The 23274-nt window shown below is 48.3% G+C and overlaps 1 protein-coding gene across 5 annotated transcripts in view; it reads right to left on the bottom strand.

Annotated features, from left to right (window-relative positions):
- Window positions 1–2659: 2659 nt before the first annotated feature.
- The window catches only part of LOC106605679 (cell adhesion molecule 4), a 147382-nt gene continuing 126767 nt past the window's right edge, over window positions 2660–23274 (bottom strand). For 2 of the 5 annotated variants that reach the window (XM_045718680.1, XM_045718679.1), the window contains exons 7-9: window positions 12253–12354; window positions 5857–5985; window positions 2660–4443 (exon numbers count right to left, since the gene is read on the bottom strand). In XM_045718680.1, the coding sequence (XP_045574636.1) occupies window positions 4334–4443; window positions 5857–5985; window positions 12253–12354 (341 nt within the window). In that variant the 3' untranslated portion in view covers window positions 2660–4333. Of the gene's footprint in view, window positions 4444–4751; window positions 4826–5856; window positions 5986–12252; window positions 12355–23274 lie in introns of all 5 variants that reach the window. The other 3 variants (XM_045718681.1, XM_045718683.1, XM_045718682.1) reach the window with 3 other exon arrangements.

Raw genomic sequence — 23274 nt, 5'->3', positions numbered from 1 at the left:
CTGTTTATGTTCATCTCTCTGTTTATGTTCATCTCTCTCTTCATGTTCATCTCTCTCTGTTTATGTTCATCTCTCTGTTTATGTTTATCTCTCTCTGTTTATGTTCATCTCTCTGTTTATGTTCATCTCTCTCTTTATGTTCATCTCTCTCTGTTTATGTTCATCTCTCTCTGTTTATGTTCATCTCTCTGTTTATGTTTATCTCTCTCTGTTTATGTTCATCTCTCTGTTTATGTTCATCTCTCTCTTTATGTTCATCTCTCTCTGTTTATGTTCATCTCTCTCTGTTTATGTTCATCTCTCTCTGTTTATGTTCATCTCTCTCTGTTTATGTTCATCTCTCTGTTTATGTTCATCTCTCTCTCTTCATGTTCATCTCTCTCTCTTTATGTTCATCTCTCTCTAACACATGCACACACACTCTGTTCTCTCTCTTCTCTTCTCTACATACAGATAACTGCCAAAATAAAGGAAACACTTGAGTAAATGAGAGATACAAAGTATATAGAAAGTAGGTGCTCCCACACTGGTGTGGTTTCTGAGTTAATTAAGCATTAACGTCCCATTATGCTTCGGGTCATGTAAAAAAATTCCCAGTTTACCATTATTTTAGCTACCATGGCTAGAAGAAGAGATCTCAGTGACTTTGAAAGAGGGGTCTCAAAGGAGCATAGGGGGTTTAAAGGGTGTGTATGTGTGTCTCAGTCACCAGATCTCAACGCAATTTAACACGTACGTGAAATTCTGGAGCGACTCCTGAGACATCACCATCAACAAAACGCCAAATTATGGAATTTCTCATGGAAGAATGGTGTCGTGTCCCTCCAATAGAGCTCCAGACACTTGTAGAATCTATGCCAACGTGCATTGAAGCTGTTCTGGCTCGTGGTGGTCCAACTCCCTATTAAGACACTTTCTGTTGGTGTTTCCCTAATTCTGACAGGTACCTGTACATCATTATACATCAATCCGCCATCTCTATTTTTCTCTCTCTCTCTCTGTCTACCGGTTTCTCCGCAAACCCCACCCTTAGATCTTAACAAAAACAACATCTCTCTCTGCCTGGAATACATTATTGATGGAGAGCAGTTCTGGCTTGGGTGTCCATTCAATCATTCCGTCTGCCTGAGAGCACAGTCCTTCCTGATTAGGCTGTGCTTCTCTAACCGCTGCCCACCGACCGACACGCTCAACCACTCCAATCAATGGCTGGGACCACAACGGTACAGCACGGCCCGATGCACCATAAAGGTCATTACCAGAGAATAGAGGCCACTCCGGTCACCTTACTACCATTAACAGAGGCTAACTGGGGCCAGCGCTACTACTAGCACTTCCTATTTCAGTGCTGGTATTTACCTGGCATTGGGGCTAACTGGGGCCAGCGCTACTGCTAGCACTTCCTATTTCACAGTGCTGTTATTTACCTGGCATTGGGGCTAACTGGGGCCAGCGCTACTGCTAGCACTTCCTATTTCACAGTGCTGTTATTTACCTGGCATTGGGGCTAACTGGGGCCAGCGCTACTGCTAGCACTTCCTATTTCACAGTGCTGTTATTTACCTGGCATTGGGGCTAACTGGGGCCAGCGCTACTGCTAGCACTTCCTATTTCAGTGCTGGTATTTACCTGGTATTGGGGCTGTAATGTACTAATGGTATAGAATGCTTATGACGGTAGGCTATTATAGGAAAGAGATATGCCTGTCATAACAGGCCATGACACATCCTAAAACAGAAGAAATACTGATATAAACGTGTTACAGTATATGAATCAGCTAAATGTTCATGTTTTATGCTTCCCATCAGGGTTATGTGACATGGTATCATCTTCTCTGATGATTGGTTTAGACGGACTGTGACGTCCTCATGGTAGTGTTTAAGCCTTTTAGAACACTATCCGTTATAGAACAAGCCATTCTAGTATTAGAGCACTGCTGGATGAAGTCAGGCTCTGATGACTACTTCCAGAGATGTGCCACCCACCATTTGCTACATTAGGTTTCAGTGTCATTATTTCAGCTAACCTGTGGATGTGTTCTGGACATGGTGTCTCCATTGTCCTACTGCCGACAGCGTTGGTTCACGTCAGCTGGTATAGGCTAGTATAGCCCTTGCTCCTGGTGAGTCCATTACTTTGATTGCCGTTTGACAATCTGTCTTTATGACAGCCTACTGTGGAGCCTTATCGTCGATAGAAGACAAACACATCGATCCATCACACAGTGACCTCCAGCAGCTTTTAAATCCAGCCGCACACGCAGATGGACAAGTTGAGTGCTTCTTGACAGAATCGGGTATTGATTGCATGGAAATAGTGGGGGCGTCATATTTTTCGGTGCATCTGACTTGACTGTCCTTTTGCCTCCCTCTGTTCCTCTCTTTCTCTGTTCCTCGCTCTCTCTCTCCCTCTCTCTCATTCTCTTCCCATGATTCATTTGCAGTCATGGATCCTTACGTATGTTTTTTATTCTCTTTCAACCCCTCGTCTGTTCGAGCTCTTTCTAGCCTTTCTCTCCTTCCTTGCTTCCTGCCTGGGTTTTCATCTTCCCACCTTTAGCTCTGTATTCCCTATTGATGTTGTCATCTGCTGTGTCTCTTCTCCTCTCACCGTGTTTCAGAACATTTCTAATTAAAGAGGAACACACTCGTCTCCTGTGTTATTTTTGAACTCTTTTTTATTTTGTCGTGCTTTGTATCTTTCCCCTATAAAGAAATAGTTAGCTATATCAACGTGACTATAAAATATACAGTAGTGAAAGACGAGAAGAAGAGACAAATAGACACAGGAGACAAAGATAGAAAGAACTAGAGAGACAGAGAGAAGTGGAAAGACAGCAGTTTCTATAGAATAACCAAAAACAACAAACATGGGAGGTGTACAGTTATAACATTTACAATAATCATAACAGTAATAATAATAACAATCATAACAGTAATAATAATAATAATAACAATCATAATAGTCCAAATAATAACAAGAATTAATAAAAAATCAATAAGACCTCAGGTATTTCATAAAGACAAATGAAACATTCTTTTTTTTTTCATATTTTCTTTTTTGATCACTGGACACTAGTTTGTTTGTTTTTGTACCTCTAGGCTAATAATGTGTTAGTATAGTAGCTTCATAATGCTTTCAATAGTAAACCGTTTTTTTTCTCAATTTCTTAAAAGATTAATTTAAGTTATCTTACTGTTTACATTTTTATACAAATAAAGAATTCAGAGATAGTGTGTGTGTGTGTGTGTGTGTGTGTGTGTGTGTGTGTGTGTGTGTGTGTGTGTGCATGGCATTCAGAAAAATATCCATCATGTATTTTTCTTTATTCATTACTTTCCTTTCACTCGTTTTTTTTTCTCAATAAGACATTTTAACATTTTTATCCCTTTAAGGGCATTTTAAAATAATTATGATTTTCCTTAATGTGTCTCGTCGACTTATGTTCCCTTTCTTCTAACTCACGAAAGGAGACGGCACTAATCCTTTCTTTATTGGCCAACAATAGAGGAGAGATAAAGACAGAGAGAGAGGGAGGGAGGGAGGGAGGGAACAAGGGAGAAGAAGAGGACTAGAAAGAGAGGTGAATAGCGAGGGAGGGAGAAAGAGAGAGAGAATTCAAAGAACAGAAACAACAGTTCTGCTCTGCGAGGAAAGCAGTCATTCATAACAGGAAGGTTTCTAAATTACCCAGAAAACATTGGCAGACTCCCCAGCACGGACGGCAAATACAATACCTGGGTCGTCTGCAGAATTGACTGAATAGTTCAGAAAAACTTTAAGAGACTTTCAGGGTAACACTCTGCAATGTTGTCAAATAATTATAGATGAGCTGCTCTCTGTGGGCTGATGTGCTTTGGCAATTTCAAGTAATCAAATTGAGCATTCAAACTCAATAGCTTCTGGAAACCATACCCACACCACCTGTTTGTCTGTGCCAGTTATGGATGGAACATTTTGGAAATTGAAGTTTTTTTTCTCTTTCCTCTCTCTCTCTCCAATTACCACAGGGAAGGAAAGTGCTGAGGCTTTCTTTCTTGTTATCTCTTCTCTCTATCAAAATAATGACCCTATTATCACTTCCCCCTTTCTCTGTCATCCTCCCTCGCTCCCTCACTCCTTCCTCCAGTACACCTACAGTATGGCACAGTTGTAATGTAAGGGCTGGATGGATCGTCTCTCTTTCAGTCTCTGTTCTGGTCTGTGTTGTGGTCTGTGTTGTGGTCTGTGATGTGGTCTGTGATGTGGTCTGTGTGCAGTAGTATTACAGTCGATTCAGAAGGCCACCCATCATGGCGTGTTGGGGGAGGGGTGTGGCTTTTGGGGATGGAGGCTACAGTAGGTACTCCTTCTTGCCCTGACTGGCATCATTCCCGTTGAGGAAAGCCTCCTGGACCTCCCCGTGCTCGTCCAACCCACTGGCCTCATGGGTAAGATATGAACCTGGGAGAGGGAGAATGAACAGAGAGAGAAAAAAGGAGAGAGGGAGAGAGAGGCAGAGAGAGATGCAAAGACAGAGGGGAGAGGAGGAAGAGAGAGAGAGAGTCATAGAGAGAGAGAGAGGAGGCAGAGAGAGAGAGAGAGAGTGAGTGAGCGATAGAGAGAGGAGGCATAAAGAGAGAGAAGGTTGTGCAGCAGAGAGAGGGAGACAGGTGAAGGGGTGTGGAGGTTAGTTGTGACAGAGTAATATAATCCTTGTGACATTCTGTGAACCCATCAAAGCAATCTTTACCATATTGTTGAAGTCCTACCTGTGATTAATTATTAGTTCAGTTAGAATTAGGTCAGTACCAATTAAGTATAGGCTCCTGGGTACGATATGAGCCTGACAGAGGGAGAGGGGGAAAGGAGAGAGAGGGCCAAGCATGGTGCAAATAGAGAAAAAGAGGGAGGAGAGCCATAGAGAGAGAAAGATAAGGGTAGAGAGAGGGAGAGAGAGAGAAGGACGGTGGGGAAGTTAGCTACGGCAGAATAATATAATAATAAGACAAAGTCAAACTATCAAACTAAAATCTTTAATTTGTCTCTGATTTACATCATCAGTTCAGAATTTGAAAGGGCCAGACACAGATTATGCCTAGTCCTGGATTAAAAAGCGATTTCAATCCTTTGAGAATGCTTTTTAGTCTAGGAGTAGGTTTAATTTGTGTCCGGGAAACCTGCCCAACAAGCCCAATCATGTTCAAGCTGAGTATCAATGCAGGAGCCAATGGCAGTCTCTTTGTTGATAGTCTGTCTGGTCAAGGATTTGATTGGCACACTGGCAGCCACAGCAGGAGAGAGACAGGGCCCTAATAGTGCTGTCTCTGCTCACTGATTGGTTGTAATGGCTCTGTCTATTTGCTGATTGGCATTCCGGCTGTATGGCCCCTCCCCTGGTCTCAAAGGTTCTATTCCCAGATAACTTTATTGCACTGAAGGAGGAATCAGTAGGCTGCCAGAGGCTGTTAAAATGATGGGGGAGTGTGGGTAACTGCGTTTTTTTTAATTGATGTGCCCTGATACAGTAAACCATAGGGGTCATTAAACAACATGCACCCACTGTTTATAGCATGCATTTCCCACCAACCCCCCTGGCTAAGACACAAGGTCGTTTGTCATGTTCTGACGAGAGAGAGGAAAGAGCGTTCTCTTTTCCTTCTCATCCCCCTATCTCATTACACCCATTTGGGTCCATCTTTTATTTACTATTTTTAATTCACTGAGACAGATACCGTAAAGCGAGGTGAGGTGTGACCATTGAGAATTTATGGTAGTCTCACCTTTAATGAAATTCATATAACTTTTCAATAGCGTGAATGTCATGTTTGTGTGCGTGCGTGCGTGTGCATACGTGTGCATACGTGTGTGTGTTACCTTTCTGTCGGACAGAGCACCAGATGGTGATGATGAGAACACAGATGATGGTGAAGACCAGCAGAGCCAGGATGCCCCCTATCACAGCGTACGGTACTGCACTGTGGGTCTCAATCACTGCCCCGGGGTCTGAGAGGGACGGAGGGAGGGACGGAGAGAGAGCGAGAGAGAGAGAGCGAGAGAGAGCGAGAGGGAGAGAGAGGGAGAGAGAGAGAGAGAGAAAGAGAGAGTAGGGGCAGAGATATATGTGGAGGAAAGAGAGAAGGAGTATTAAATCAAAGTCTGTACATCCCTGAACGGTGAGATCATCTACTGTATCTTTCACCATATCTCTATTATTACCCACAAAACACTGGAGATTGGAAGAGCTCAGAACAACAGAGCACAGAGCTCCGGTATACAGAGAGCACTTTGAGTCAGAGGCAAGTCTGGGTTTACACCACGGACCCTCCCAGAATATAGAAGATGCATACAGGCTGGAGTGAAAATGTGGAGTGACCACCTGTGTGTGAATACATAGTGCCAACCCTGGCCAGGAGACAAGGACACATAGGAATGGGCATGGTCCAAGAACTCTACCAGACTGGAATTAAAACAGGAATCATTAACACAATGCTAACTAAAGAACACAGCCACAGAGAGGTGGAGGATGGATGAAGAAAAAAGTGGAGGGGAGAGAGCAAAGACGACTGACAAATGAGCAAATGAGAAAGTGTGTGTGTCCGTCTATCTATCAGTGGCAGCACGGGCAAGACAGAAAAAGAAAAGAGTGTAGGAGCGTCTGTTGAAGAGTCTGCCGGAGCAATATTTCATGACGGATGAAAAATTAAGCGCTGCCTTCCCATGGTGCATTTCTCTCCCTCGCTGTGCCCAAAGCTCGGTGGGTAATGAGTGACAGTATAAAGGAGCCCGTCGTTCTCCCCACGCGCCCAATAACGCTCCCGCATCGCTCTCTCTGACATTCAAACATGAGGCACAGCAGGTGCACACCTCCTGACTGTCAGAAAGAGCAGAATAATGCCCTGCTCCCTCTGTTTCATCTCTCCCCCTGAGAGAGAGAGAGCGTGAGAGAGAGAGAGAGAGAGAGGGAGAGGGAGAGAAGGAAAGGGAGTTAGAAAGGTAGTGAGGAGGAGGAGAGGGGGAGAGAGAGATAGGAAGAGAGAAGCTATAAGACAGAGAAGACGGGATATGATGAGAGGTAATATAAATTGGAGGAAAATAAAGACCTGGAGAGTGAGGATGAAGGGGAGAGAGAGGACACATACACATGGACAGAAGAGATCCAGGTGGTGTCCCTCTGTTCTGTGTGATGACAGCCACTTACTCACAGTGGGAGACAGCGAAGCAGCTTGGCTTCACTGCCCTGCCATTGTGTGTGTGTGTGTGTGTGTGTGTGTGTGTGTGTGTGTGTGTGTGTGTGTGTGTGTGTGTGTGTGTGTGTGTGTGTGTGTGTGTGTGTGTGTGTGTGTGTGTGTGTGTGTGTGTGTGTGTGTGTGTGTGTGTGTGTGTGTGTGTGTGTGTTTTCAGGGCCGGCTCCAGGCAAAAGCGACATAAGTGGTCGGTTAGGAGCCCAGAGAAAATGATAATAATACCTGTCATCATATCCCTTCTTCCCTGTCTTATAGTTCCTCTCTACCTTCCCCCTCACCACCTCTCTTTCTAACTCCCTCTCCTTCTCTCATCCATCTATCCATCTTTATATATACAGCTCTGGAAAAAATTAAGAGACCTCTACAAAATGTTCTGTTTCTCTGGTTTTACTATTTATAGGTATGTGTTGGGTAAAAATGAGCATTTTTGTTTTATTCTATAAACTACTGAGAACATTTCTCCCAAATTACAAATAAAAATATTGTCATTTAGAGCATTTATTTGCAGAAAATGACCTGGTCAAAATAACAAAAAAGATGCAGTGTTGTCAGACCTCGAATAATGTAAAGAAAATAATCAGATCATCACCGATCCTCCACCAGGTCTGACAGTGTGAGACACTGTGGCTTGTAGGCCTCTCCAGGTCTCACAGTGGGTGGAGACACTGTGGCTTGTAGGCCTCTCCAGGTCTCACAGTGGGTGGAGACACTGTGGCTTGTAGGCCTCTCCAGGTCTCACAGTGGGTGGAGACACTGTGGCTTGTAGGCCTCTCCAGGTCTCACAGTGGGTGGAGACACTGTGGCTTGTAGGCCTCTCCAGGTCTCACAGTGGGTGGAGACACTGTGGCTTGTAGTCCTCTCCAGGTCTCACAGTGGGTGGAGGCACTGTGGCTTGTAGGCCTCTCCAGGTCTGACAGTGGGTGAGACACTGTGGCTTGTAGGCCTCTCCAGGTCTCACAGTGGGTGGAGACACTGTGGCTTGTAGGCCTCTCCAGGTCTCACAGTGGGTGGAGACACTGTGGCTTGTAGGCCTCTCCAGGTCTCACAGTGGGTGGAGACACTGTGGCTTGTAGGCCTCTCCAGGTCTCACACCCACTGTGAAATCTGGTGGAGGATCGGTGATGATCTGGGGGTGCTTCAACAAGGCTGGAATCGGGCAGATTTGTCTTTGTGAAGGACGGATGAATCAAGCCACATACAAGGTTGTCCTGAAAGAAAACTTGCTTCCTTCTGCTCGGACAATGTTCCCCAACTCTGAGGATTGGCTTTTCCAGCAGGACAATGCTCCATGCCACACAGTCAGGTCAATTAATGTGTGGATGGAGGACCACCAACAAGCCCAATCATGTTCAAGCTGACATATCACTGCAGGAGCCAATGGCAGTCTCTTTGTTGATAGTCTCTGCTCACTGATTGGTTGTAATGGCTGTCTATTTGCTGATTGGCATTCTGGCTGTATGGCCCCTCTGTCACGTCCTGACCATAGTGAGTGGTTATTTTCTATGGTAGAGTAGGTCAGAGCATGACAGGGGGTGTTTGTCTGTTTTTGTATGTCTATGTTCAGTTTCTAGTTTTGCATTTCTATGTTGGTGTTGTTTGGCATGACCTCCAATTAGAGGCAGCAGGTTGTCGTTGTCTCTAATTGGAGGTCCTATTTAAGTTGATGTTTGTTTCACATGTGTTTGTGGGTGATTATTCGTTGTGAGTGTATTTGATCCTCCTGCGTCACGGTTGTTGTTTTGTGTATATTTTGAAGTGTTTAATTTTTGCATCGGTTTCACTGGTTAAATAAATATGTGGATCTACGAAAACGCTGCATCTTGGTCCGCTCCTTCTAACAGCTTTGACACCCTCCCCTGGTCTCAAAGGTTCTACTCCTGGATTTTTTATTGATGTGCCCTGATACAGTAAACCATAGGGGTCATTAAACAACATGCACCCACTGTTTATAGCATGCATTTCCCACCAACCCCCCTGGCTAAGACACAAGGTCGTTTGTCATGTTCTGACGAGAGAGAGGAAAGAGCGTTCCCTTTTCCTTCTCATCCCCCTATCTCATTCCATCCATTTGGGTCCATCTTTTATTTACTATTTTTAATTCACTGAGACAGATACCGTAAAGCGAGGTGAGGTGTGACCATTGAGAATTCCTGATATTCTCACCTTCAATGAAATTCATATAACTTTTCAATAGTGTGTGTGTGTGTGTGTGTGTGTGTGTGTGTGTGTGTGTGTGTGTGTGTGTGTGTGTGTGTGTGTGTGTGTGTGTGTGTGTGTGTGTGTGTGTGTGTGTGTGTTTGTGTGTGGTTGTGTGTTTGTGTGCGTGCCACACAGCCAGGTCAATCAAGGTGTGGATGGAGAACCTCAAGAACCTGTCATGGCCAGCCCAATCTCCAGACCTGAACCCCATTGAAAACCTCTGGAATGTGATCAAGAGGAAGATGGATGGTCACAAGCCATCAAACAAAGCCGAGCTGCTTGAAATTTTGCGCCAGGAGTGGCATAAAGTCACCCAACATCAATGTGAAAGACTGGTGGACAGCATGCCAAGACGCATGAAAGCTGTGATTGAAAATCAGGGTTATTTCACCAAATATTGATTTCTGAACTCTTCCTAAGTTAAAACATTAGTATTGTGTTGTTTAAAAATGATTTTGAACTTATTTTCTTTGCATTATTCGAGGTCTGACAACACTGCATCTTTTTTGTTATTTTGACCAGGTCATTTTCTGCAATTAAATGCTCTAAATTACAATATTTTTATTTGGAATTTGGGAGTAGTTAATAGAATAAAACAAAAATGTTCATTTTACCCAACACATACCTATAAATAGTAAAACCAGAGAAACAGAACATTTTGCAGTGGTCTCTTAATTTTTTCCAGAGCTGTATATATACACTGTACATACATACATACATACATACATACATACATACATACATACATACATACATGCATACATACATGCATACATGCATACATACATACATAGGTAGTCACCTGAAATGCATTTCAATTAACAGGTGTGCCTTGTTAAAAGTTAATTTGTGGAATTTCTTTCCTTCTTAATGAGTTTGAGCCAAATCAGTTGTGCTACTCTGAAGAATTTAAAATCAAAAATATATGTGTTTAACACCTTTTTGGTTACTACATGATTCCATATGTGTTATTTCATAGTTTTGATGTCTTCACTATTATTCTACAATGTAGAAAATAGTTTTAAAAAATCCATGTGTTATTTCATAGTTTTGATGTCTTCACTATTATTCTACAATGTAGAAAATAGTAAAAAAAATAAAAATAAGAAAAACCCTGGAATGAGTAGGCGTGTCCAATCTTTGACTGGTACTGTATATATCCTTTTTTTTAGGAACTCAGTCGGGGTCTCAACTTACTAGTGCTGAGCGATGAATGCTTTTTTAGGTCGGTTCGGTTTTGGTTCGATTATTAAAAAATAACAGTTTTTGATTTTGGTTTTGATTATTTGGGTAATCAAATAAGAACACAGAATAAAACACAGAATAAAACCATTAATAGAAGTCCCATGATGGTAGTGACTGCCCATTACTGATAATCACTTATTAACCATCATTTATTCACATTATTTTACAAATATATTTCTGTTGTTGTGTATTTTATTTGATATTTTACTAAAATCACAATTTTGTAGTTCTTCAAAGTAAATAAGGCATACTTTTATGACTGCTGAATACCAACTATCAATCACTTTGATCGTGTATTTTCAGGTAGCGATACCTTGCGAAGCAACAGCTGCTCTCTATATCCCCTCACGATCGCATATTCTTCTGTCTTTTCTGTAGCACGCGTAAAAGAAACACAGACCGGACAAGTAGATGTGCAATGGATTATGGTCATTGTAGTTAATTACCAATTACCCCCCTGTATTTTCCGGATCCCTCAATCCCTGCCTGCTGTCCCAGCTACACCTCTGTAGAAGTAGGCAACAAAGATCAGGTCCCTCTCTTCTAGAATGTGCAGGAAACTGTTCCTCTACTTCTCACTCCATGACTTAGACCATTCAGTCCAGAGGCGCAGTTGGCACTCAAAGATATTTGGTGGGCTGTCCTTAACCTGTAGCGTATTGAGCGACTCGAACAGGGTACACACATTCACTGACACAGCATCCCCAAAAGGTCCTGCAGAAACGGTTCCCTCTGGGCAGTGCCCCAGCTCAGGAACCACCTCAATACACAACGCTGCTCCTGAAGAGTTACGTAGGAGAGTGGCTCTCTGTCCAGAGAGGTACAGCAGAGGTTCTCCGAGAAGGGAGTCACTAAAAACTGTGGTACTGACGAAAAGTCTGCCAGGCTGGGTGAAGACGAGCTGGACTGTGTGCAGAGCCAACCCGGCATAGCATAGCAAAATGAGTAGAATTGCATGAATTTTTTTATAATTTAAAAAACAATTCTCTCCACCCTATGGCAAAATGTGTTGAACTGCAGGAAATCAACTTTAAAACGTACAACCAAATCTCGCTAGTGCCCCCAAAAGGCTAGAGCTGGCCCTGTGTGTGTGTTTATGTGAGCGTGAGTGTGTGTGTATGTGAGTGTGAGTCAGTGTGTATGTATGCGTGCGTGCGTATGTGTGCGTGCGCATGTGTCATTCCACCCACAGATCCTTGTGTTCCTCACAGAAGTCCTATGGCCGACCCATCCCTGGGTTTGTAACAATAACAACAGTACATGTGTGCTCCCACCCCATGGGACCTACACACTGACACAGCCCCAACACAATCACTGAGTGGCCAGAGCACAGCATCAGCCAGCCATTGATGAGAGTGGGGGAATGTGTGTGTATGTGTGAGAGAGTGTGTGGGAAGGCCAGTCAAGGGAAGGTTAAAGCAGACAAAGGGAGAACGTGTGTCAGTGACGATGACAAGAAAAGGACAGAGAAGAGAGGAGGAGAAGAGCTGCTAAGAGGCGGTGATTGTTACCATGAAGGAAGGGAAGGCTGGAGAGATGGAGAGGAGGAGTGTGTTAAGGGTGAGGGAGGGCTGTACGTTACCTCGGGGGTCCGGTGCGTAGCTGGGGGTTATGAGGAGGGTGATTGGGTGGGAGGTGGCGTGATGGGAGGTGGAAAGGACCATGGTAGTGACAGACACATTCTCTACAACAGACAAGGCAAGGATAACACACTGTTCTCTACAAGACAATCGTAGTTTTCTATGAAAGACAGGTTCTAGATCAGTGGTCACCAATCGGTCGATCGCCATCGACTGTTCGATCTCCAAGGCATTCCTAGTTGATCAGCAATGTTTTTTGTAAAAAAAACAACAACGATAAAGCCTTCGTTTTGCACTGTTGTCAGTAGGTGCACTTGATTCAGCAGCCCTAGCGCCAGGAAGGCATTTTCAACCATGTCATGTGTCTGAAGGTATAACTCCGCCTACCCAGGCAGGCCCAGAGAACTTATCAAGTACACCGACAGGCCTACCACTGGCCAATCAGATAGCTCAGATCACTGTGTCTGCAGTTTCCTCCATAGACTGTAAAAAGAAACCTCGAACGCACAGCAAAGTTGATACAGTGAGATTTCTAAACCATGACAAGAGAGACTCAACGAATACAGCAAAGAGCTGCTGTTTTTATGAGTAAGTTCATGTTTAAGTTGTTATTCAGCACTGTCAACACTGTTCAACACTTTTGTATGCCATAAAATGTGCATTGTCCCACTCACGCTAGAACCAGCACTGCAGCTGCAATGAATGAGTATAGAAGTGTTCCGATAAGCTTCCATTTATTTTTATTAGTGGCTTGTGTCTTTTTTAATATCAAGGAATATTTCACATTCTCTGGACATAGGAGTAACAACATGAACTGGTGCATGAGGCAGAAATAATGCAGCTTGAGTTATCTCTGGAAGACTGTCCCCTTCTCTCAGCGGAGGGAGGGAGAGCGGAGGGAGGGAGAGCGGAGGGAAGTTGTCGGTGAGTCGTGTGAGAGGCAGCCTCACCGCTGCTCCCTCCCTCCCCTCAGACTGACCATCAGATGCAGTCCATCAGTCCAGTAATACAAATAAATACATTATAATGCTCAATCAGCTGTGCATCACAAGTAATACAACACATGATCTATTACCAGTGTGATGATATACCTACATTAAATAAAATGTCTAAATGGTCTGCAGTGATAATGTATTGGGCCTATAGCCTACTGCACAAACCTCATTGATACAGAACTGTTTTTAATAGGTTAATGTTGCATAGGTTTACGTTTTTTAAGTCTTGATAAAAAAAAATCTGAGAGGCCTCCCGAGTGGTGCAGTGGTCTAAGGCACTGCATCACAGTGCTAGCTGTGCTACTAGAGATTCTGGGTTCGAGTCCAGGCTCTGTCGCAGCCGGCTGCGACCGGGAGACCCATGGGGCGGCGCACAATTGGCCCAGAGCCGTCCGGGTTATGGGAGGGTTTGGCCGACAGGGATGCTCTTATCCCATCGCGTACCAGCGACTCCTGCGGCGAGCCAAGCGCAATGCACACTGACACGGTCACCAGGTGTACAGTGTTTCCTCCGACACATTGGTGCAGCTGGCTTCCGGGTTAAGCGGGCATTGTATCAAGAAGCAGTGTGGCTTGGTTGGGTTGTGTTTCAGAGGACGCACGGCTCTCGACTTTCGCCTCTCCCGATTCCGTACGGGAGTTGCAGCGATGAGACAAGACTGTAACTACCAATTGGATACCACCAACTTGGGGAGAAAAAGCGGTAAAAAAAAAGTTACAAATATAAAATAATCTGAGCGGTAGATCTTGAGTCAGAAAAGGTTGGTGACCACTGTTCTAGATGGTATGGTTACTACAGACATATGATCTACTATGACATACATTTATATAGAGTAGTAGCTAGGGAGACAGACATTGGCAAATGACATCAACACATTCACTATAAGACAATGGTTGGGATGCAGACATATTTTCTACCATAGACACATTGTCTATGACTCAGTAGCTAGGGAGACAGAAGACATTATGTTTGATGGAAGCATTCTCTGTGGAACAATGTTATGGGACAGACACATTCAATATGAGACAATAGATTGGATACTGACACAATGGTAAGGTAAAATGCCTGTTGAGAGAGACAATGAGGGTACAGTGGTTTTAAGTGACTGAGACAGTTGGATTGAGAGGCTGTGAGCACGGTGCGTGTGTGTGAGTGTGTGAAACACTTCATCAAATTGTCCATTTGAAACAGCAGGGTGCAGTAGAGATCTGTTTCATTGAACCACCGTCTCTCTCTCTCACGAGCCACGCACGAGCACGCACGCACGCACGCACGCACGCACGCACGCACGCACTCACTCTCTCACGCACTCACTCACTCACTCACTCACTCACTCACTCACTCACTCACTCACTCACTCACACACACACACACACACCTCGTTCTAGAGTAATTTATTGGTAACTACTCTTCCTTCTGCTCTCCCTCTCTCCCTCTTCTCCCACTGGACCTGAGATCTCCATCTCTTCTTCCTCTGCCACTCCTTTTACGTCAGCATAACCCTCATCCCTCTCTCCTCCTCCTCTCCTCTTCCTTTCAGCCTGCCATCATTCACTCGTCCACATCCTCCCTCTATTCCGTCAGTGTCCAACCTCAACCTTCCTGTGTGTGTGTGTGTGTGTGTCTGTTGTGTGTGTGTGTGTGTGTGTGTGTGTGTGTGTGTGTGTGTGTGTGTGTCTCACCTGAGGCAGAGGGATTAATGGGCAGGGTCAGTTGGCTAATTAGCTGTACACTGATTCATATCTCTTGACCGTCAAAACTACATTCTGGGAAGACTTATAAATAATGACTTCTCTCCATTTCTCTCTTTCATTCTCTCCCTCCTCTCTCCTCCATCATCCTCTCCTCTCTCTACTCAAATCTCCCTTCTTTCCCTCAGGCGATCCTCCTCAACCTTAATCACTCTCCTCTCCCACGCACTCTTCCATTCCGCTTCCACATTCCCTTGTTCCTTTTCTTATTCCATTCCTCTATGAGCACCCTCTCTCTCTCTAAAGCTGAATTACTATGCTGCTGTACAGCCAGTCAGCACACCGCCAGGCATTCTCCTATCATATTGTTATTCTGTACGCTCGCCACTCAGACACCTATATTCACGGCTGTTTTCCCATTTGCATGTTGAAGCCGTTGATAACGACGTTTCTCTAAAATATCATTCCTTAAACTAGAGAGATAAAACACTCACGTATGATTGAACATTCCCTGTTTCTGCGTGTTTTTCTGTTCCGGTGCTGTAGTAAGCTATGTGTCACTCACAACACAAGGCTAAATGTCATCTAGCCGCTGGTCAGAAGGCCTCGTCCCTTACCGCTGCTCCACATTGATTTGGTCACAGCCTACACTACATTGACTTTCTCACTGCCATTAGAAGACTGTTAAGAGCCACAAGGGGAAATACACCACCTTGGATTCAGTTTTTTTCACCTAATCTTTCCTCTGTTTCCCCCCCTCCCAACCCCCTCCCTCCCTCCCCCCTCCCAACCCCCTCCCTCCCCTCTCCTAACCTCCCTCCCTCCCCCTCTCCTAACCACTACCACGCCATCCCACCACCACGCCATCCCACCACACCACATCCACGCCATCCTACCACACCACCACCACGCCATCCCACCACACCACGCCATCCCACAGCACCGCAACCACGTCATCCTACCACACAGCCACCACGCCATCCCACAGCACCACAACCATGCCATCCCACCGCAACCACGCCATCCCACCACACCACCACCACTCCATCCCACCACACCATGCCATCCCACCACACCACATCCACGCCATCCCACCACACCACATCCACGCCATCCCACCACACCACCAAAACACCACCAAAATGCCATCCCACCACACCACCAAGGTGCCATCCCACCACACCCATGTCATCCCACCATACCACCCCACACCATCCCAGCACACCACCACCCCACCACATCACATCCATGTCATCCTACCACACAGCCACCACGCCATCCCACCGTAACCACGCCATCCCACCACACCACCACCAAAATGCCATCCCACCACACCACATCCATGTCATCCCACCACACCACCCCCACGCCATCCCAGCACACCACCACACCACATCCATGCCATCCTACCACACAGCCACCACGCCATCCCACCGTAACCACGCCATCCCACCACACCACCCCACCACACCATCCCACCAAACCGCCATCACGCCACACCACACCGCCACCATGCCATCCCACCCCCACCAAGCCATCCCACCACACCGCCACCACGCCATCCAACCCCACAACACCACCACCATCCCACCACACCACCACCACCATCCCACCACCAAAACGCCATCCCACCACACCACCACGCCACATCCACCCCACCAAACCGCCACCACGCCATCCCACCACATCCATGCCATCCTACCACACAGCCTCCACGCCATCTCACAGCACCGCAACCACGCCATCCCACAGCACCACAACCACGCCATCCCACCGCAACCACGCCATCCCACCACACCACCAAAACGGCATCCCACCACATCATCAAAACGCCATCCCACCACACCATGTCATCCCACCACACCACCACCACGCCATCCCACCACACCACACCCATGCCATCCTACCACACAGCCACCCCACCGTAACCACGCCATCCCACCACACCACCACCACACCGCCATCACGCCATCCCACCACACTGCCACCATGCCATCCCACCCCCACCAAGCCATCCCACCACACCACCACCACGCCATCCAACCACACCACCAAAACACCATCCCACCACACCACCACCACACCATCCCACCACACCACATCCATGCCATCCTACCACACCACATTCATGCCATCCTACCACACAGCCACCACGCTATCCAACCACACCGCCCCCACGCCATCCCACCACACCGCCATCCCACCACGCCGCCACTACGCCATCCCACCACACCGCCCCCACGCCATCCCACCACACCGCCCCACACCATCCCACCACACCGCCCCCACACCATCCCACCACACTGCCACCACACCGCCATCCCACCACACCGCCATCCCACCACACCGCCACTATGCCATCTCAACACACCGCCACTACGCCATCCCACCACACTGCCACCACGCCATCCCACCACCACCATGCCATCCCACCACCACTACGCCATCCCACCACACCGCCACCACGCCATCCCACCACATCCATGCCATCCTACCACACAGCCACCACGCCATCCCACCGTAACCACGCCATCCCACCACCACCATGCCATCCCACCACACCGCCACCACGCTATCCAACCACACCACCACCACGCCATCCCACCACACCACCACCACGCCATCCCATCACACCGCCACCACGCTATCCAACCACACCACCACCACGCCATCCCACCACACCGCCACCACACCGCCACTATGCCATCCCACCACACCGCCACTACGCCATCCCACCACCACGCCATCCCACCACCACGCCATCCCACCACACCGCCACTACGCCATCCCACCACCACGCCATCCCACCACACCGCCACTACGCCATCCCACCACCACGCCATCCCACCACACCGCCACTACGCCATCCCACCACACCATCCCACCACAGCGCCACTACGCCATCCCACCACCACGCCATCCCACCACACCGCCATCCCACCACCACGCCATCCCACCACACCGCCACTACGCCATCCCATCCCACCACACCATCCCGCCACTATGCCATCCCACCACACCATCCCACCACACCGCCACTACGCCATCCCACCACACCGCCACTACGCCATCCCATCCCACCACACCATCCCGCCACTATGCCATCCCACTACGCCATCCCACCACACCGCCACTACGCCATCCCATCCCACCACACCATCCCGCCACTATGCCATCCCACCACACCATCCCACCACACCACCACTACGCCATCCCATCCCACCACACCGCCACCCCACCACCACCACGCCATCCCACCACACCGCCACTACGCCATCCCACCACCACGCCATCCCACCACACCGCCACTACGCCATCCCACCACACCATCCCACCACACCGCCACTACGCCATCCCACCACCACGCCATCCCATCACACCGCCACTACGCCACACCGCCACTACGCCATCCCATCCCACCACACCATCCCGCCACTATGCCATCCCACTACGCCATCCCACCACACCGCCACTACGCCATCCCATCCCACCACACCATCCCGCCACTATGCCATCCCACCACACCGCCACTACGCCATCCCACCACACCGCCACTACGCCATCCCATCCCACCACACCATCCCGCCACTATGCCATCCCACTACGCCATCCCACCACACCGCCACTACGCCACACCGCCACAACGCCATCCCATCCCACCACACCATCCCGCCACTATGCCATCCCCACTACGCCATCCCACCACACCGCCACTACGCCATCCCATCCCACCACACCATCCCGCCACTATGCCATCCCACCACACCGCCACTACGCCATCCCACCACACCGCCACTACGCCATCCCATCCCACCACACCATCCCGCCACTATGCCATCCCACTACGCCATCCCACCACACCGCCACTACGCCATCCCATCCCACCACACCATCCCGCCACTATGCCATCCCACTACGCCATCCCACTATGCCATCCCACCACACCGCCACTACGCCATCCCATCCCACCACACCATCCCGCCACTATGCCATCCCACTACGCCATCCCACTACGCCATCCCACCACACTGCCACTACGCCATCCCATCCCACCACACCATCCCGCCACTATGCCATCCCACTATGCCATCCCACTATGCCATCCCACCACACCGCCACTACGCCATCCCATCCCACCACACCATCCCGCCACTATGCCATCCCACTATGCCATCCCACCACCACGCCATCCCACCACCACGCAATCCCACCACACCGCCACTACGCCATCCCACCACCACGCCATCCCACCACACCGCCACTACGCCATCCCACCACCACGCCATCCCACCACACCGCCACTACGCCATCCCACCACACCATCCCACCACAGCGCCACTACGCCATCCCACCACCACGCCATCCCACCACACCGCCATCCCACCACCACGCCATCCCACCACACCGCCACTATGCCATCCCATCCCACCACACCACCCCCCTATGCCATCCCACCACACCATCCCACCACACCGCCACTACGCCATCCCACCACACCGCCACTACGCCATCCCATCCCACCACACCATCCCGCCACTATGCAATACGCCATCCCACCACACCGCCACTACGCCATCCCATCCCACCACACCATCCCGCCACTATGCCATCCCACCACACCATCCCACCACACCACCACTACGCCATCCCATCCCACAACACCGCCACCCCACCACCACCACGCCATCCCACCACACCGCCACTACGCCATCCCACCACACCGCCACTACGCCATCCCACCACCACGCCATCCCACCACACCGCCACTACGCCATCCCACCACACCATCCCACCACACCGCCACTACGCCATCCCACCACCACGCCATCCCATCACACCGCCACTACGCCATCCCACCACCACGCCATCCCACCACACCGCCACTACGCCCCATCCCACCACACCATCCCGCCACTATGCCATCCCACTACGCCATCCCACCACACCGCCACTACGCCATCCCATCCCACCACACCATCCCGCCACTATGCCATCCCACCACACCGCCACTACGCCATCCCACCACACCGCCACTACGCCATCCCATCCCACCACACCATCCCGCCACTATGCCATCCCACTACGCCATCCCACCACTCCGCCACTACGCCATCCCACCACACCGCCACTACGCCATCCCATCCCACCACACCATCCCGCCACTATGCCATCCCACTACGCCATCCCACTATGCCATCCCACCACACCGCCACTACGCCATCCCATCCCACCACACCATCCCGCCACTATGCCATCCCACTATGCCATCTCACTATGCCATCCCACCACACCGCCGTGGGAGCTTGACACATGCACGTGTATAATGCACATGCACATCCACATTCTCTCTCACACACACAAACATGCGCGCGCGCACACACACACACACACACACACACACACACACACACACACACACACACACACACACACACACACACACACACACACACACACACACACACACACACACACACACACACACACACACAGACTTAAACCTGCTGAAAAAAGATTTCATTGCATTGGGCCTGGCTCCGCAGAGACTCACCAACCTCTCACTCTCTATCTGCTTTTCAAAGCATCACCCAGCCTCAAAAAGCTCCTGCAACAAATTGGCCTCTGATTTGTCCTGATTTTGCGCTTCACGGCCACATCAGACACTAGATAACTCTGGGAGCTGGTTGACAGTGTGAGGGGGAGAGGGTTCGTTTTTCAGATCTGTCATAGAGAGCTGTTTTAGCTGACTCATCATCGCCACAAAGCCTTGCCCTGTCAGGCGCCCCACCCCAGTGCACCTTGGGATTTCCAGTGGCAAGCGTGGCTAATCCAACTTGGGCAAGCCCCTAACTTAACACTAACCTGGCTTCGACCTCTCTCTCCCTGCTTCCTCTGCCCCTCTCTCTGCCCCTCTTGGACTCGACAAGACAGGAACCCTCCAGGGAGCTCTGAACTACAGTACACCCAGAAAAGAGGGCAAACTACTGCCAAGGTGAGAAAGCAGAGAGCAGAGAGAGAGAGAGAGAGAGAGAGGGAGAGAGGGGGAGGAGAGAGAACAAAGAGAGGATAGGATATATATACATTTAGAGAGAAGGAGTAGGGGAAAGACATATAGAAGAGAAAAACAGGAGGAATAGGATTGGTTGACAGAGAGAGAGGAAGGGAAACATAAAAACAAGAAGAAGAAAGAACGAAGAGCCAGAAAAAGAAGAACCATTCTAGGAGACAGACGATAGAGACCAAGGAAGAAGAACCATTCTAGGAGACAGACGATAGAGACCAAGGAAGAAGAACCATTCTAGGAGACAGACGATAGAGACCAAGGAAGAAGAACCATTCTAGGAGACAGACGATAGAGACCAAGGAAGAAGAACCATTCTAGGAGACAGACGATAGAGACCAAGGAAGAAGAACCATTCTAGGAGACAGACGATAGAGACCAAGGAAGAAGAACCATTCTAGCAGACAGACGATAGAGACCAAGGAAGAAGAACCATTCTAGGAGACAGACGATAGAGACCAAGGAAGAAGAACCATTCTAGGAGACAGACGATAGAGACCAAGGAAGAAGAACCATTCTAGGAGACAGACGATAGAGACCAAGGAAGAAGAACCATTCTAGGAGACAGACGATAGAGACCAAGGAAGAAGAACCATTCTAGGAGACAGACGATAGAGACCAAGGAAGAAGAACCATTCTAGGAGACAGACGATAGAGACCAAGGAAGAAGAACCATTCTAGGAGACAGACGATAGAGACCAAGGAAGAAGAACCATTCTAGGAGACAGACGATAGAGACCAAGGAAGAAGAACCATTCTAGGAGACAGACGATAGAGACCAAGGAAGAAGAACCATTCTAGGAGACAGACGATAGAGAACAAGGAAGAAGAACCATTCTAGGAGACAGACGATAGAGACCAAGGAAGAAGAACCATTCTAGGAGACAGACGATAGAGACCAAGGAAGAAGAACCATTCTAGGAGACAGACGATAGAGACCAAGGAAGAAGAACCATTCTAGGAGACAGACGATAGAGACCAAGGAAGAAGAACCATTCTAGGAGACAGACGATAGAGACCAAGGAAGAAGAACCATTCTAGGAGACAGACGATAGAGAACAAGGAAGAAGAACCATTCTAGGAGACAGACGATAGAGACCAAGGAAGAAGAACCATTCTAGGAGACAGACGATAGAGACCAAGGAAGAAGAACCATTCTAGGAGACAGACGATAGAGACCAAGGAAGAAGAACCATTCTAGGAGACAGACGATAGAGACCAAGGAAGAAGAACCATTCTAGGAGACAGACGATAGAGACCAAGGAAGAAGAACCATTCTAGGAGACAGACGATAGAGACCAAGGAAGAAGAACCATTCTAGGAGACAGACGATAGAGACCAAGGAAGAAGAACCATTCTAGGAGACAGACGATAGAGACCAAGGAAGAAGAACCATTCTAGGAGACAGACGATAGAGACCAAGGAAGAAGAACCATTCTAGGAGACAGACGATAGAGACCAAGGAAGAAGAACCATTCTAGGAGACAGACGATAGAGACCAAGGAAGAAGAACCATTCTAGGAGACAGACGATAGAGACCAAGGAAGAAGAACCATTCTAGGAGACAGACGATAGAGACCAAGGAAGAAGAACCATTCTAGGAGACAGACGATAGAGACCAAGGAAGAAGAACCATTCTAGGAGACAGACGATAGAGACCAAGGAAGAAGAACCATTCTAGGAGACAGACGATAGAGACCAAGGAAGAAGAACCATTCTAGCAGACAGACGATAGAAAACAAGGAAGAAGAACCATTCTAGGAGACAGACGATAGAGACCAAGGAAGAAGAACCATTCTAGCAGACAGACGATAGAGACCAAGGAAGAAGAACCATTCTAGCAGACAGACGATAGAAAACAAGGAAGAAGAACCATTCTAGGAGACAGACGATAGAGACCAAGGAAGAAGAACCATTCTAGCAGACAGACGATAGAGACCAAGGAAGAAGAACCATTCTAGGAGACAGACGATAGAGACCAAGGAAGAAGAACCATTCTAGGAGACAGACGATAGAGACCAAGGAAGAAGAACCATTCTAGGAGACAGACGATAGAGACCAAGGAAGAAGAACCATTCTAGGAGACAGACGATAGAAAACAAGGAAGAAGAACCATTCTAGGAGACAGACGATAGAAAACAAGGAAGAAGAACCATTCTAGGAGACAGACGATAGAGACCAAGGAAGAAGAACCATTCTAGGAGACAGACGATAGAGACCAAGGAAGAAGAACCATTCTAGGAGACAGACGATAGAGACCAAGGAAGAAGAACCAT

The sequence above is a fragment of the Salmo salar genome, chromosome ssa05, assembly GCF_905237065.1.
Source record: "Salmo salar chromosome ssa05, Ssal_v3.1, whole genome shotgun sequence".
Lineage (NCBI taxonomy): Eukaryota > Metazoa > Chordata > Actinopteri > Salmoniformes > Salmonidae > Salmo > Salmo salar.
Note: the sequence above shows the minus strand (reverse complement) of the source record. Positions and strands in the feature narration are given on the sequence as shown.